At 43.6% G+C, this 17,459-nt stretch overlaps 1 protein-coding gene across 2 annotated transcripts in view; it reads right to left on the bottom strand.

Moving 5' to 3' along the window:
* Positions 1 to 1,639: 1,639 nt before the first annotated feature.
* Positions 1,640 to 17,459, bottom strand: part of LOC133372219 (ATP-dependent RNA helicase DDX19B) — a 56,903-nt gene continuing 41,083 nt past the window's right edge. For both annotated transcript variants that reach the window (XM_061600506.1, XM_061600507.1), the window contains 2 exons: positions 14,976 to 15,167; positions 1,640 to 5,384 (listed from right to left, as the gene is read on the bottom strand). In XM_061600506.1, coding sequence (XP_061456490.1) covers positions 5,323 to 5,384; positions 14,976 to 15,167 — 254 coding nt within the window. In that variant the 3' untranslated portion in view covers positions 1,640 to 5,322. The remainder of the gene's footprint in view (positions 5,385 to 14,975; positions 15,168 to 17,459) is intronic.

Here is a 17,459-nt window from a genome sequence, read left to right as displayed (position 1 = left end):
TCTGTGTATGGATGTGAAAGCTGGACAGTGAAAAAAGCAGGTAAGAGAAAAATTAACTCATTTGAAATGTGGTGTTGGAGAAGTGCTTTGTGGATACCATGGACTGTGAAAAAGACAAATAATTGGGTGTTAGAACCAATTAAACCAGAACTATCATTAGAAGCTAAAAGGATGAAACTGAGGTTATCATACTTTGGTCACATAATGAGATGTGATTCACTAGAAAAGACAGTAATGCTGGGAAAAACAGAAGGAAGTAGAAAAAGAGGAAGACCAAACAAGAGATGGATCGATTCCATAAAGGAAGCCACAGACCTGAACTTACAAGATCTGAACAGGGTGGTTTACAACAGATGCTATTGGAGGTAGCTGATTCAGAGGGTCGCCATAAATAATTGACCTGAAGGCATATAGCAACAAAAATGTTGCCACTTCCCACCCAGCACAATGCTCCAGAATGAAGCTGGCCCATGGCATTGTGGAGGATGCAAAAGGTCAGCCCCTTACTGTTGACTTTAGCTGTGCTAATGCAAGCCCCAGACCTGAGAAACTCTTGGAGAATTTCTCCTCTGTTTGGAGAAAACTCAGTGAAATGATCTCCCTCAGTTTCTCTGCCCACAAATAGCGTGGCTGAGGCCATTTGTAAAAGGTAAATTCCACAAAGGATTATGTTGACCTTTCCAGACACAATCAGGACCCCGTAGGTCCCACCACCCCTCTCTCGCCATTATGACCACTGAGCATTGGGTGATGTCCAACAGCAGTCATACTCATTGGAATCAATAGACTTGTCCATCGATTTCAGTGGGTCTACTTTGAATGTAACTTAGGCTGCAATCCAATACATGTCTACTCAGAAGTAAGCTCCACTGGGTTCAGTGGGACTTACTCCCAAGTAAGTGTGCATTGGACTGCAGCCTTAGTTACATTGTCATGATAAATTTCATTCACACCATCGGGCGCAGCGTGATGCAACAGCGGCAGATGCCATTGGATATGTCACACCCCTCTTTGTGGGCATGCACATTTCAGTATGCTGGAATACCACCCCAAATTGTGTTATGTGAGCAGCAGCAGCATGATCCCAAGAAAACTGTAGGGAAACTTAATGCCAAACTCCGTCTACCGTGACTCATTTGATGAACCCAGAGGAGGGAAGGGCACATGCCCCTCCGAGGGCCTTGCAAAACCAAACAAAATATTTTGTACAACTCCTGGCAATGGATCACTCAGCTCATGCGTCGTTGAAGAATGCAGCTGAGAATAAATGTGAACTGCAGGACGGATTGATCATAAGAAAATAAATAAGCAAGACTCTTCAAATGCACTTGTGGCCCTGCATTCTTCCTGGGGCTACACCTGTCTGAGCATCACCTGAGGGTCAATTGCCCACAGGTCCCGTCTTCCCTTGCTCCTCCATGGGCAAAGTGGCAGCCTGGGGCTCCTCACAGGCACCCGCCATCCCTTGCTCCTCCCCAAACCAAGAGGTAGCAGGCTCTGGGGAGCTCCTCCCTCATATCATGCTCTTCCTCTTCATCCCCGGCTGAGTTCCCGTTCCCAGTCTGGCACCCGCCCTGGGTGGAAAAAACAGTCAACCTACCCACCCCCCCGAGAAAGGCAGCAAAGACTAAATTTCCGTCTTTTGTGTTCTTTATTCCATCTGAAAAATACAATAGAAAGACCCCCCCTTGCTCAGCCGCATTCTATGATCATTCAGTGGCAGCACGCCGCTCTCACATTGTCACTCAACTGTTCTGCTAAAGGAGGTGTTTGAAGGCTCTCTACCACATAAAAGCACACACCTACACCTTTTGAGCAGAAGAAAAATATATATACCCTGCTATACAAAGTTGGTATGGTTAAAAAAAACTTGCCCCACCACCTCTAAAGCCATTTAACAAAAATTGAGAGGAGCCTACACACCCACTTCCTAAAGTTTATAATAAGTATATATTTTAAAACAAGTTGTGGCTCTCTTGTTTTGCTTCATATTAGAATCCATATCCCCACCATTGAATAGAAGAACTGGAGTTGTTTGTTTGTTTTTTTAAATGGATAAATAACCAGCATTTACAATGTATTTGTTTCCAGGCTTCCTGTACCAAGTAGGGGGCTGTTCCAATTCTCCATCTGTCATGAAGGCAAAGCATGCTCAAAAGGCAAATTAAAAACTGCATCAGTACAAGAAGCCTCTGACCCTGACAATTTACCTTTCCCTGCCTTTCCACCCTTACACTGCACACCAAGTTCAGCAGATATTCTGCTGGGGCAAGTCTGTGTGGTTGGAAGGAGTTTGATTACAGCACAGAGTACCCACCAAACTTTGAACCTGCATGAACTGGAAATATTGTCCAAAGATATTGGATCATTTATAATCCCTCCCTTAGCGGTTCACCCATGTATGCCGCCGCCACCCCCTTCGCCAAGTGCTACTCTCTACTCCTTCCCGTCCATTTTCTGGACTGAGCCAGCATAGGTTGCCTGTTCAGAATCACAGAGATGAAATATTTCTTATGTCTATTGTACAGAGTAGCACTTTTTACCACTCTGTTTTAAACATGACTTCTGCTCTGTGGGTATCTATGTCCTGTGAACTTTTGAGTTTTAACTGCAACGGCTCCCCCGCTCCATTCCTCCCCAGACAACTCTAGATCGATAATAGCTAAAGCAACAGCCCAGCCCTAAAGTGCAAACATGTACCGATGTAACCATCTTTCCAAGGCTGTTGCAGTCAAAGCAAAGGCATTCTGCTTGAAATATCAAACAAAGGACATAGCTGAACAACCCTACATATGTCAAATAATTAGCTGAGCGAGCAAGCAGCATGCTTACTAGGCACAGCAAATACATTGTCACAACAGAATGCAGGTTCAAATCACTAACAGCGTAGCTTTTTGCTTGGTCTTTCTTCTAGGACACAAAATAACTGAAGGCTCACAAAGCCCTTAAGACACCTACGGCTGGGCAAACATCTCGCTTGCTCCACATGGAGCTTTGGAGAGCGTAAAAGTAATCCTCCGCACTCTACAAAACATGGGATTTCACCTTTGGCTTAACTAAAGGATCTGTACTCAATGCTACAGGGTGCAGATGGAACTCTCCGCGTGTCCTGTCCTTGCTAACAAGAGCAGCTGGCTATGACCTTATGGCAATCTTGTGTAGCAGCTGAGAAAAGGTACCTTAAGTCAGGGCCCTTTCCATTCAGCCCAGGACCTAACTCTGGATGGAGCAGAGGACCCTACTACAAGAAAGCCACAAAGAATCAGGCTCAAACACGACGGTCACAAAAGCTGAAAGTCACTTTCTTCTCGGCCACCGACCAAGTGGCCACCGAATACATCTCACTCCGCTCTTAACTTTTCAAGGAAGCAATGTGAGGTGGGAAGACACGTAAGGAACCTTGGGATCATGGTGCTTAGAACATCCAAGGGTCCTACTCTTTTACATACAAAAGCATTGGTATGTTGAATGGAGAGCTAAATAGGTCCCCTAGTCTGCAGGTTACAGGTTACATTTGGACCCTCCTCATTCAAATCCTGGTGATCCAACTGATCTACGCTGCTGCCAGGTATCTTACAGACAGCATAGAGAACCTTCTGCCCAGCAAAGAGGGAGGCTTCCCAAAAAAGAAATCTGGATCTTTGTGTCTGTTTATGTGAGCATTGTCTGTCTGAGGCAAAAACAGGTTTCCAACAATACAGAGCAAGTCTGGAAGAGCCAGATCACGCAGCTGCCTACCTTGAGTACACTAGAATATTGCTTGGTGGTTTCCCATCCCAATATGCTTATATCTACTGTTAATAGGATGTGGCCCATCCAGATGTTGTTTGACTCCCAACTGCCATTATTATGCCCCAGCCAGCATGGACAATGATCACAGATGATGGGAGTTGTAGCCCATCAACAGCTGGAGGGCTACAGGTCCCTCATCCCTTCTCAAAAGGGATTTGCAGAAATAAGATACCTCTAAATCAGCCACACCACCGTGCTGATTGTACACAAAGATGAGAGCAAGCTCTCCTCACCTCCTGATCAGTTGCTACAGAAGCCTGGAATGCAACCTGGCCTGTGGAACTGAGCCTTTGCCAGCAACCATGTGGAAGTTCCTTATCTGCCTAAAACTCTGGTGGTGGATTTTACAATGAATGAAATCTGGCCCAGGATAGAGGCTCCACATGACTTTGTAGCTGCACCGACTACACAAGCTTTGCAATCAACTTGGAGCCTTTTCTTCTCCTTGTGCGAGAACCCAATAAATATTTCAACCTCCTCTACCTCTTCATACACATACATTGTTACCCGCTCACAAAGTGCAGCTTCTCCCTGGTGCTCTTGACAAATGGAGAATTATTTTTTGTTTGCCAGTGTGATGTAGTTGTTAAGAGTGTTGGATTGAGACCTGGGAGACCAGGGTTCAACTCCCCACTCAGCCATGAAGCTTCCCAGGTTACCTTGGGCCAGTCATAGTCTCTCATGCCTAACCTACCTCAAAGCGTTGTGAGGATAATGGAGAGGGAGGAAAACCTCTGGGTAGTCCTTCAAGGTGACTGAGGATATCAAGGTGCCACAGGGGCGGTCAGCATGGTACCCTCCAGACATTGTTGGGACTATCCCTCCCATCATACTTAACCATGGGCTATGCTGGCTGGGGCTGATGGGAGTTGGAGTCCAACCAACCTCTGGAGAGCAGCAGGTTAGAATACAGTTCCCAGGGTTCCTTGAGAAGGAGGAGAGAACTGAAAGTAGATGACCACTCAACTAGTAAAGAGCAGTATCTCTGGGCTACCTACCTAAGGAATTAGCAGTGCAAGAAGTTTAGAAAAATCAGAAAGCTCTAAGTGAAAAATGCCATTTCATGAAAACCACATTCTGAGCTCTCTGCCAAATAATGAAAGGTCCTCTCTCTATACTGAAATGTTGGAACATTTAATATACTACGTGGCCATGTTAAAACGTTGCTCCCCTCTCAATAAGAGATAAAAGCAGGTATGTAATATTCTCTCTTCTGCTTATTGATTGGCTATGTTTTTGGCATCATCTTTAGAATTTAAGATATCTTCCCATTTTAAGGCTAAACTAGAAAAAGAAAGTTAAAAGTTCCTGTAAACATTTCTTCTTTCTCCAGAGTTTGTACATCTCTAAAAATCAAGTCCAGCCACATTTTTTCTTTTAAAGATGAGGTAATTTCTGTGTATTTGTTAACTTTAAAAACGTCCCTTTGCACGTAACTGGCTAAGACTTGTGCCAATCAGGATGCTGATCCAATTGTAGTGGGAGCGCTACCATGGGAGGGCTTGTGCACCACTTCTGGCAGCTTGAGTTTCAATTTGCTATTTTCTCAATTTCATCCAAATCATCTGTATCCAGTTTATGAATCTTCTTGTCTGTGTGGGGAGAAAGAGAGCAGAGTCACATGGAGAAGGGCCCAGGGGGAGAGCATCTGCCTTCCAGGCAGAAAGTCCCAGGTTCAATCCCCAGCATCTCAGGTAGGGCTAGGAGAGAACCCTGCCTAAAACCTTGGAGAGCCACTGGCAGTCAGTGTAGACAGTACTGAGTTTTGTCTCAGTTCGTACAAGGCAGCTTCCTATCAGGAAAGGAACCAGAATCACCACCAGGGTTGCATCCAACTAACTTCTCCTCAGAGTAGATGCACTGAAATAAATGGGTAAGTTAATTTCAGTGGGTTGTATCCAACTACGTTTTGCTCAGAGTAGATCTACTGAAATTAATGGATCTAAGTTAGTCATGTCCATTAGTTTTAATGAGTCTACTCTGAGAAGGACTAACCAACTCAACTGGTCTACTCCGAGCAGGGCTACCATTAAATACAACCCCAGGGAACCAGCCCAATCACATCCATGACTGAGAGGAACGAGAGAAACATTTAGAAGTTTAACAGCTGAGTATCTTTTTCAGAATTAAAAATAAACCTGCAGGACAGATCACTTTTATAGCCCCAACATTTAACTTTACAGTGCATAGGACTGTCAACCACCTACTCAGGAGGCCTACTTCTGCACGAATTACTGTTCAAACCCTCAGTATACATTCCTAATTGGAATAAGGCAAGCTACCACAGTCACTCATGCAGAGATACAATAGATGCACTTTCTCTGGGGATAGGCAATTATGCACCTACTGTACAGTAGGAAAGTCGGAATGGATCCTGGCACATGCAGTAACAGTCCACTTCCAACAGAGCTAATGGCATGATTTGCTGTTCTGGCCTTGACTGTTTACATACAAACAGCTGGCAGCCTCCCTGATGGATAGATCCCAACACCCATTAAATTAACTTTCTCCAATCCAGTGCCCTCCAGATGTTGCCCACTACAACTTCCGTCATCTTTGACCATTGGATATGCTGGCTGGGGCTGATGGAAATTGTAGTTCAAACTGGTAAGCATCCAAAATTGCTGCCCTGGGCTCATACTGGGAAGAAGGGCAGGATATAAATCTAATAATAAATAAAATTACCCCAAAATGAGAGAGATAAAATCTCAAGATACCACAGTTGGAATATAATACAGTATATAAATATATGGAATATAAATTTGTATGCCTACATACACGCAAAATATAGAAACAGCCTACAGAGATTTCTGTTAATCAGGTCATTTTTCAAGTATAACTATATATAGGCACATAAATAATCTAATTGGTTTTTAATTGTTGAAAATGTGTAAGATGTATCGTTCCCTTTGGGCTTTTTTATAAACAAAATTCAAATGGTGGCATCTTGAGATTTTTCTATCTGATTTGGGGGAATTGTAGTCTAACAACATCTGGAGGTCACCAACTAAAGAAAGTTAATTTTTAAAAAATAATTCTTGGAAACATGTTTGAAAATTACTGATCTAATTCAGCAACTGTCAAACATCAGTCTTGGAGGGGGATAGAGATTTTCCCTGGCCAAGTTGCTTTGAGGGGAGCCCCCGGCACCACTCACATCTGGAGGGCTCCACAGGTTCCCATCCCTGCAATTTCAAGCTTCAAAAACTCCCATTTCCATCTCTCCTCCTTTCCTCTTGTCCTTTTATGACGGCGGGGAGAGGTTCCAGAATTACACGCAACAATTCAACTCAGAGTGCCCTCATTGGGCTGTGTACCAGTAGCTCAAGAAAAGTGCATGGCAAAAGATGGAGGAGGTGCCAATGGTACTCACCTGAAACATGTTTCTGAGGGGACAGCAGGACACCAAATCGGTTGTTATCTGCCAAATGCTTGAAGAAGCAGAAAACGTCATAGCTCCAGGTTGCTTTCTAGGTAGCAATTCCCCTAGAGCCTCTGGCCAAGATTCACTTAGGTTTTTCAGACAAGCATTTGTACAGTCAAACATTAACAAGTGTTCGTAGTTACAGAGGTATAGCGTTGTGACACTCTCGAGTTCCAGGAATGCATGCCCTTCATTAAACTGGGCTTATATGAGGAATACAAAATGCATTACTACACACACACACCCTTAATGTGGTGAGGGGGTTTGAGAGTATTGAAGAAGCTGAGAGTAATGTCAGCAGGAGTCTAGACTAAGGGGCTAGACTCTTAGTAGGGTCACCCAAGGCGGGATGGCCAAAGCTGAGACACCAGACTAAGATGCATCCACTCAGAGGAAGGCAATGATAAACCACCTCTGAATACCTTTTACCATGAAAACCCTATAAGTAGACTAACCGGAGGTCGCTGATTCATAGGGTCGCCTTAAGTCGTAATCGACTTGGAAGGCACATAACACACATATGAGGAATATCATCCAGCCAAGGGTGGGGCTTGGTAATGCCCTAGTGGGCCCTCAGAAACGCCTTTTAGATGAGTATCAACTGTACCTTATTGCCTATTCAATAAGGTACTCTTAGTACTTATCTGAAAGGTGTTTGTGATGGGGCACTACGACACCACCAAGTGGGATGTTCTAAAGCTCTCCCTTCTATAGATGGGGCTATCCGATTGACTTGGCAGAACCTGTTGGATGACCCACCTTCCAAAGGCGGCCTCCGCAAACGCATACACATCTATCTTATTATTTATTTATTTATTAGGTTTATATTCTGCCCTTTTTCCCAGTAGGAGCCCAGGGCAGATTAGCTCATGTTGCGGCCTGGCAGATCTCTTGCAGAGGGGCATTGGTATGGTGAGTGCAGCGCATGTTGCCACTGATGTAATTGAATGAGCCATTATCTCTGCTGGAGGAGTTAATTTCTCTGAGGTGTATGCCGTCAAGATACAAGTTCTGATCCATCTGGATAAGGTGGCTGATGACACCTTCTGACCCATGGACAGGTGGAAGAAAACAAACAAGGACCCTCATTTATGAATGTCCTCCAGTAGCTGGTATGTTGATCTAGAGGTGAATAGGTTTGTCCTAACCTAACCACTAAGGGTATTTTGAGTGACTGAAGACAATTGTTACTGAGTCATCATATTTGTTGGCGTTCTAAATGGCTGCAGATTGATGAAAACTGATCAGCAGAGTGTATTCAAGTTAGTCATTGTCATGTTTTTTGAAAATAAAGATAGCATTTTATTGTATACCCCCTGCTAGTCACATTAGTCATTGACGTGTTATGAGATAATAGTTCTGCTGACCTTTCAGCCATTAAGGCTTCCTTTAGTTGTCTAATGACAAATTTTACTGTTGTACCATGCTGTGACTAGAGATGGCAGCAGATAGTCACAGAAGGAAAAGCTGCCTCAGACAGCTCCTCATTCAGTAGCTGAAGGCAGACATGCCTGACATCTGCTGTTTTCACATTTGATCTGTGCTGCCGGTGCTGGGTGGTTGGAGGTGACAACATGGTGCCACTTTTCATGCCACAATCACTTTCTTCCGTGAGCTTTGAGGCTTCTGTATCCCCAGCCCCTCAAAGCCCTTACTTGATTTCAGAGGAGAACCCAGCTGCAGATTTTTTAGCATTCTTACTTAGCCATTATCAATGAATTTTATTCAAGCTCACGTTCCAAATAATCACTGTATTTAAAATGTAAATCATCAACGTCTTAAGGGTAAACAGTTCAAGTGGGAATGATTTAATCAATTAGTAATAATTTAATCAATTAATTCTGTTTCCTGACTCCTAACTGAGCAGAGCAAAGGGAGCTGTCTCAGCTGGTCCACAGGAGAGGAGATACAAGCAAGCCAGATTTCAGACAGCGAGCGAACAGAGTGAGCGAACAGGGAGAGCAAACAGGAGTTTGACAAAGGAGTTCAACAAGGGAGGTCCCTCAAATAAATAAATAAATAAATAAATAAATAAATAAATAAAAATTACCAATTCTTGTACGGCACACCGCATACTAGTGGGACTCTCAAGTTTACCCTGAAGTAGGACAGGACAAAGCACAGGCCTCTCCAAAACAAGTAGTTAGAAAGTAACAAAAGGTAGAAGACAGAATGAATGGGAAGGATGCTCCAGTGGTTGTGACCTGCAAGGTGTGTGCCATGTTTGTTTTCTTGCCTGAGAACAACATGGCATACACGTGCAACAAGTACGAGCTCATGGCACTGTTGGTAGAAAAAGTAAGAGGCCTGGAATGGCGTGCGGCCACACTGAGGACTATAACAGAAGATGAAGAGTTCTTAGACAGAACGCTGGAACAACAGCAGCAAAGAGAAGTGGAGGTGGAAGATTAACAACATGTGGGAGCAGAAGAGGAGACTGCTTTGGAGAGGAACAACAAAGTGGAGGAAACTCCGTGGGAAAGGATGGCAGGAGCAGAAGAGCTAAAAGACACTCTTCACCAGTGGGACTATGGAACTGCTTTCAACCACTCGAGGATGAGACTGGAGGACAGCCTGTGGTGGAAGAATTACAGGAGACCCCATGCGACAATGAGCAAGAGGCTGAAGCTCAATCAGGCAGGGGCAATGAAACCACACCACACAACAAGAAGGAAGAGTACTAGTAGTGGGAAACTACTGCGTAGGATTGAAACCCAAGTATGCTGAGAAGATCAGTGGACTCGCCAGGCATGCTGTCTACAAGGAGGACGGATTAGATGTGGTGGAAGAGTTGCCATCACTCATCAAGCCCACCGACAGGTAGCCCTTTCTCCTCATCCATGTGGGAACAAATGATACTGCCAAACGGAGCTATGAAGAAATCACATCAGACTTTGAAGCTCTGGGAAGGAAACTCAAGGACTTTGGGGCCCAGATAGTTTTTTCATCCATCCCTCCAGTACTTAGAAGAGGAGAAGAAAGAGAAAGAAAAATGCTCCATGTGAATGAATGGCTACAAAGGTGGAGCTGATGTGAGAGATTTGGATTCTAGGACCATGGGCTATGCTTCCTGGAAGATGGATTGCTGGCCAGTGATGGGTTGCATCTCACAAGGACTGGGAAGAATGTGTTGAGCCACAGCATGGAGAAGTTCATCAGGAGGGCTTTACACGGAATCCTAAGGGGAAGGGAGAGGTAACATGGTGGTAACATGGACTGATGAAGGTTTGTGCACAGGAACAGGAACAGAGATCAGCTTTAATAGGGCCCAGTAACAGTCCTCAGGAAAACGTAGTGAGGAAGCCAAGCCATAAATCACATGGTCTTCAATGTCTGTATACTAATGCACAGAGCATGAGAAACAAGCAGGACGAACTTGAAGTCAACACAGGAAGGTAATTACAACTTGATAGGTATAACTGAAACTTGGCGGGATGACTCTCATGACTGGAATACAGCAATTGAAAGATGTAACTTGTTCAAAAAGAACAGAAGAAATAAAAAGGCAGGTGGAATCGTGGTATATGTTAAAAATATATATCCCTGCACAGAAACGCAGGAAGATAAGCTTGGTAGCTCCACTGACAGTATCGGGATTAAAATTAATGGGGCAAGTAATAAAAGGAATGTGGTGCTTGGAGTCTACTACCAACCACCCAATCAAGGAGAAGACGAGAATGTAACTTTTGAAAAGCAAATTACCAATGTTTCAAGGAGTCATGATGTAGTAGTATTGGGAGATTTCAGTTATCCCGATATCTGTTGGGAGACAAATTCTGCCAAACATGACCCCCCCCAATAAATTTCTGACTTGTGTTAGAGAAAACTTTCTCCTACAGAAAGTGGAGGAAGCAACCAGAGGATCAGCTATCCTGGACTTGATTCTAACCAATAGATGATTTGGTGGATGAAGTGGCATTTATGGGAACTCTGGCAGAAAGTGACCACACCATGCTTGAATTCTTGATTTTAACAGAAGCAAAAGCTTAGAGTAGGCATACGCGCACCCTGGACTTCAGGAAAGCTGAATTTAATAAACTCAGAACAATTGTAAGTACAGTTCCATGGCAAGCAGCCCTAAAGAGAAAAGGAGTCCAAGATGGATGGGAGTTTCTAAAAAAAGGAAATTCTAAAAGTGCAATGGTAAGCAATTCCAACAAGGAAAAAAGGGGGGAAACAGCAGAAGAAGTCATTGTGGCTTCACAAAAAGCTTAGAGAGGACCTGAAAACAAAAAAAGACATACAGGAAGTGGGAAGAAGGCCAGGCCACAAAGGAAGAGTACAGGCAGGTATCATGGAATTGCAGGGATGGCGTCAGGTAGGCTAAAGCTGAGAATGAGCTGAGGCTAGCGAGGGATGCCAAAAGCAACAAAAAAGCTTTCTTCCGGTACATCCATAGTAAAAGACAGAGAAAAGAAATGGTGGCACAGCTACTTAATGAGGATGGCAAAATGATAACTGATGACAAAGAAAAGGCAGAAGTGCTCAATTCCTACTTTGGCTCAGTCTTCTCCCAAAAAAGGGTCTATGATCCTCCTGGGAAACATGAAGTAGAAGGGGCAGGATTGCAGCTTCAGATTGATAGATAGGTCAGATTGATAGGTCATGGAATACCTAATCACTTTGAACAAGTTGTAACCGGGAAACTACAGACTATTCCAAGTAGGAATAAATGGACAGTTCTCCCAATGGAGGGCTATAGAAAGTGGAGTCCCTCAAGGATCAGTATTGGGACCTGTACTTTTCAACTTGTTCATTAATGACCTAGAATTAGGAGTGAGCAGTGAAGTGGCCAAGTTTGCTGACGACACTAAGTTGTTCAGGGTTGTTAAAAAAAAAGGAATTGCGAAGAGCTCCAAAAAGACCTCTCCAGACTGAGTGAATGGGCGGGAAAATGGCAAATGCAATTCAATATAAACAAGAGTAAAAGTATGCATATTGGAGCAAAAAATCTGAATTTCACATATACGCTCATGGAGTCTGAACTGGCGGTGACCGACCAGGAGAGAGACCTCGGGGTTGTAGTGGATGAAAATGTCGACCCAGTGTGCGGCAGCTGTGAAAAAGGCAAATTCCATGGTAGGGATAATTAGGAAAGGTATTGAAAATAAAACAGCCGATATCATAATGCAGTTGTATAAATCTATGGTGTGGCCGCATTTGGAATACTGTGTACAGTTCTGGTCGCCTCATCTCAGAAAGGATATTATAGAGTTGGAAAAGGTTCAGAAGAGGGCAACCAGAATGATCAAGGGGATGGAGCGACTCCCTTACGAGGAAAGGTTCCAGCATTTGGGGCTTTTTAGTTTAGAGAAAAGGCGGGTCAGAGGAGACATGATAGAAGTGTATAAAATTATGCATGGCATTGAGAAAGTGGATAGAGAAAGTTCTTCTCCCTCTCTCATAATACTAGAACTCGTGGACATTCAAAGAAGCTGAATGTTGGAAGATTCAGGACAGACAAAAGGAAGTACTTCTTTACTCAGCACATAGTTAAACTATGGAATTTGCTCCCACAAGATGCAGTAATGGCCACCAGCTTGGATGGCTTTAAAAGAAGATTAGACAAATTCATGGAGGACAGGGCTATCAATGGCTACTAGCCATGATGGCTGTGCCACCCTAGTCAGAGGCAGCATGCTTCTGAAGACCAGTTGCCGGAAGCCTCAGGAGGGGAGAGTGTTCTTGCACTCAGGTCCTGCTTGCGGGCTTCCCCCAGGCACCTGGTTGGCCACTATGAGAACAGGATGCTGGACTAGATGGGCCACTGGCCTGATCCAGCAGGCTCTTCTTATGTTCTTAATCGGCAGGGCCCGATAAACTGCATCCTAGAGTATTGAAAGAACTGGCTGAAGAATTCTCAGAACCACTGTCGATTATCTTTGCGAAATCATGGAGTGCCGGTGAAGTGCCGGATGACTGGAGGAGAGCTAATGTTGTCCCTATCTTCAAAAAGGGCAAAAAAGAGGAACCGGGAAACTACAGACCAGTCAGCCTAACATCAATCCCTGGAAAAACTCTGGAGCAGATGATAAAGCGGTCAATCTGTAAGCACCTTGAAAGCAATGCAGTGATTACTAGGAGCCAACATGGATTTAAGAAGAACAAATCCTGCCAAACTAATCTTATCTCATTTTTTCATCAGGTAACCTCCCTTGTAGACTGTGGGAATGCTGTGGACATAATATACCTTGGCTTCAGCAAAGCTTCTGACAAAGTGCCCCATGATATTCTGATTAGCAAAATAGCTTAATGTGGAATGTGGACTGGATGGAGAAACTATCAGGTGGATCCACAGTTGGCTCCAGAATCATACTCAAAGAGTACTTATCAATGGTTCCTTCTCAAACTGGGCAGATGTAACAAGTGGGGTACCACAGGGCTCGGTCCTGGGCCCTGTGCGCTTCAACATTTTTATTAACGACTTGGATGAGGAGGTACAGAGCATGCTTATCAAATTTGCAGATGATACAAAATTGGGGGACACAGCTAATACCGTGGAAGACAGAAACAAAATTCAAAGAGAACTTGACAGGCCAGAGCAGTGGGCTGAAAACAACAGAATGAAATTCAACAGGGATAAATGCAAATTTCTACACCTAGGAAAAAGAAACCAAATGCACAGTTATAAGATACTTGGCTCAGCAATATGACACATGAGAAGGATCTTGGAATTATCATTCATCACAAGCTGAATATGAGCCAACAGTGCAATGTGGCGGCAAAAAAGGCAAGTGCTATATTAGGCTGCATTAACAGAAGTATAGTTTCCAAATCGCATGAAGCATTGGTTCCCCTCTATTCAGCACTGGTTAGGTCTCATCTTGAATACTGCATCCAGTTCTGGTCTCTGCACTTCAAGAAGGATGCCGACAAACTGGAACAGGTTCAGAGGAGGGCAACAAGGATGATCAGGGGACTGGAAACAAAGCCCTATGAGGAGAGACTGAAAGAACTGGGCATGTTCAGACTGGAGAAGAGAAGATTGAGGGAATATATGATAGCACTCTTCAAGTATATGAGAGGTTGTCACACAGAGGAGGGCCAGGATCTCTTCTTAGAGTGCAGGGCACAGAATAATGGGCTCAAGTTGCAGGAAGCCAGCTTTCGACTGGACATCAGGAAAAACTTCCTAACTGTTAGAGCAGTACGACAATGGAACCAATGACCTAGAGAGGTAGTGGGCTCTCCAACACTGGAGGCATTCAAGAGGCAGCTGGACAGCCATCTGTCAGGAATGCTTTGATTTGGATTCCTGCATTGAGCACGGGGTTGGACTTGATGGCCTTACAGACCCCTTCCAACTCTACTATTCTATGATTCTATTATTGTTGGGTAGATCAGTTAATTAGCAGATGGGGAAGATGGTTGGGGAGAATAATCAGAATGGATTTAAATATTAGTTACAAGAAATCAGTTAGTTATGAATTAATTAGTGGAAAACTTTCAGCACTTTGAAAAAGACCAGTAACAAATCCTGGAAGAAATGGCAGCAGAAATTGTCAGCTTAATAAATTTAAACTCACACACTCCCAGTCAGTTCAAGGCCAGAAGAATGCCAGCAAAAGCATCCTTTTCAAGTGAGACAGAAAAGTGAACTGGGGCTCCAGAGGAGGGACTACCCAGAAGCAACCTGGAGCAATGATGTTTTTCTGCCTCGTTAAGCAATTGTGGATAACAACCCATTTGATGGTGTCCTTGTGTTCACTCGAGAACCACCTCTTGCTCTGAGCAGGGAAAGTAGTGGAACAGGACGTACTGAAATGTTCCTGGATTCTGTTAAGGATGCTCAAACTGTGCTTGCTGTCCACCATGTTGACGGCCAAGCCCCTCTTGCCAAACCGGCCTGTGCGACCGATGCGGTGAAGGTACGTCTCGTTGTCTGGATTCCCATCTTTATCAACCGGAAGGTCAAAGTTGATGACGACAGAGACCTGCTCCACATCGATCCCTAAGGGAGGAGAGTGTTGTCAGAACTTTATTGTATATAGTCAAAGGCCTTAACAATGCGTACAAAATATTGCTTAAAAAATCCATCTTAATAATAATAATAATTTTATTTGTGGGTCGCCTATCTGTCCGGGTTAACGGACACTCTAGGCGACGTACAACAATATAAAATACAATACACATATTAAAAACAATCATAATCCATCTAAAAGCAACCATCAATTAACACATTAAAACTAATCCACCCTGATCTTACTCAAAGCTCTCATTAAAATGAAACACTCGGCCCTTAAAGATAAAAATTTATAATACCGCATAATTCTTAATATGGAGAGCCCTCAACTTCTTAGCTGCCAATGCAAACTGGGCTACCGAATATGTGATATATAAATATTTGTCAGCTAAAAGTTCCACTACCGTTTCTTGGGGCGTTTGATCAGAGAACATCCAAATAATATCTGACCGAAATTTTCCCCTAGGATCCACATACAAAGGATGGTACAGCAAGAAATGGATTATATCTTCGATCTGATTACACCCATAATACAGTTCCGTTCTGTGACTGGAATTCTAAGGTATCTCCCATCGAGATATGCAGAGGGCATCTGCTGGAACCCGAGTTCTGTAAATGCCCTTCTGAGTTGGGGAAAGGGGAGAACCTCAAAATAATGAGCTCTTGCATGATTGCGCTTAAATTGAGGATACCAGGGAGAGAAGAGTGGAACAGCAATGGCTGCTCTATCTTGAGCGGCATCATGGGAGATTTTGAGAGAACGGCTTGTGTGATGAAAAAGGTTTGCAGCACAGCATGCCTAATATGAACCCTTTTAAAAAAAATCAGCCAACAATTTATTGTAAAAAATAATTCCCACCTGAAAGAGCACAGTAGGGAAAAGGGTTGAAAACAATGAAACAACAGGCACATTGCAACTCTTCTTAGCTTCACCACTTTCATTATACCAAACTGTTTCTCTCTCAATTTTTATTTTAATAAAATATACATCAAAAACAAAGCACAGAGGGTCCAAAAAAAGAAGAGGCGTTACAATTTATATAAACAAAAATTATACAATATTCAGTATTTCCTGACACATGTACTTGTTTGTAAGTTTTAGTTCTATTCCAACAGATCACAAAAGTTTTGTAGTTTTTCATGAGTGTATTGTTAGTATTCCCAGGGTCTCTAGAAGTGAATCATTTTTATCATTATCAAATCCATTTTTCATAAAGTCCTTCTCATTTCCTCACACATGTCTCTTGTGTAACATCTACTATGGTCTTTGGATAAGCCATCTTCAGTTTCCCCCTCAACATAAAAGTACTTGTGACCAGCCTTGCCTTATTAACATGGCTGTTGCAAGGATTACTGAGAGACATGGAATTTAGAGATAACATATGTGTTAGATAACACATCTACTGGGGGAGGTCTGTAGCTCAGTGGCATAGCACCTGCCTGGTATTCATAAGGTTCCAGGTTTAAACCCTTGCATCTCCAGGAAAGGACTGGGAAAGACTGCTGTCCAAAACTCATGAATAGCCAACATTGTGCCTTCCATATGTAGGTGGGCTCCAACTTCATCATCCCTGACCATTGGCTATGTCGGCTGGGGCTAATAAGAGCTGCAGACCAACAACAGTAGTATTCAACGGCATTCTGCCAAGCCTCATGGCTAATAGCCATTGATAGACCTCTCTCCTCTGGGGAAGAAGTCGTTGCTCTGTGGTACAGCACATGGTCTGAATGCAAAAGGTCCCAGGTTCAGTTCCGGGCATGTCTGGGAAGGGTTGAGAAAGGCTGCCTGTCTGAAACCCTGGAGAGTTGCTATTCATTTTATATCTGCCAGGAAGAGTTGGGAAAGGCTGCCTGTTTGAAACCCTAGAGAAGCACCAATTAATTAATTTTATAGCCCACCCTTCCTCTACTTAAAAAGGTGTCTACGTAAAAGAGGAAGGTCTTCAACAGGCACCGAAAAGACTAAGACGGCACCTACTAACATTTAACAGGAGGAAACTCCAAAGAGCAGATGCCACGAGACTAAAGCCCCGATTGCCTTAGATTGTGCAGAACAAACCTCTGAAAAGATGGTGTCTGCAGAGTGCAGTGATTGACTGGGATATAATGGGCGAGATTATCTTCCAGGTATCTTGTCCCAAATCTGTATAGGTCTTTGTACACAAAAAACAGCACCTTGAACTTAGCTTGGTAGCTAACTGGCAGCCAGTGACTTGCAGAGGCTATAGATCAGAGGTGGAAAATCTGTGGCCCTTCAGACATGGTTGGAGTTCAGCTCCC

This window comes from Rhineura floridana, chromosome 18 (genome assembly GCF_030035675.1).
Source record: "Rhineura floridana isolate rRhiFlo1 chromosome 18, rRhiFlo1.hap2, whole genome shotgun sequence".
Lineage (NCBI taxonomy): Eukaryota > Metazoa > Chordata > Lepidosauria > Squamata > Rhineuridae > Rhineura > Rhineura floridana.
Note: the sequence above shows the minus strand (reverse complement) of the source record. Positions and strands in the feature narration are given on the sequence as shown.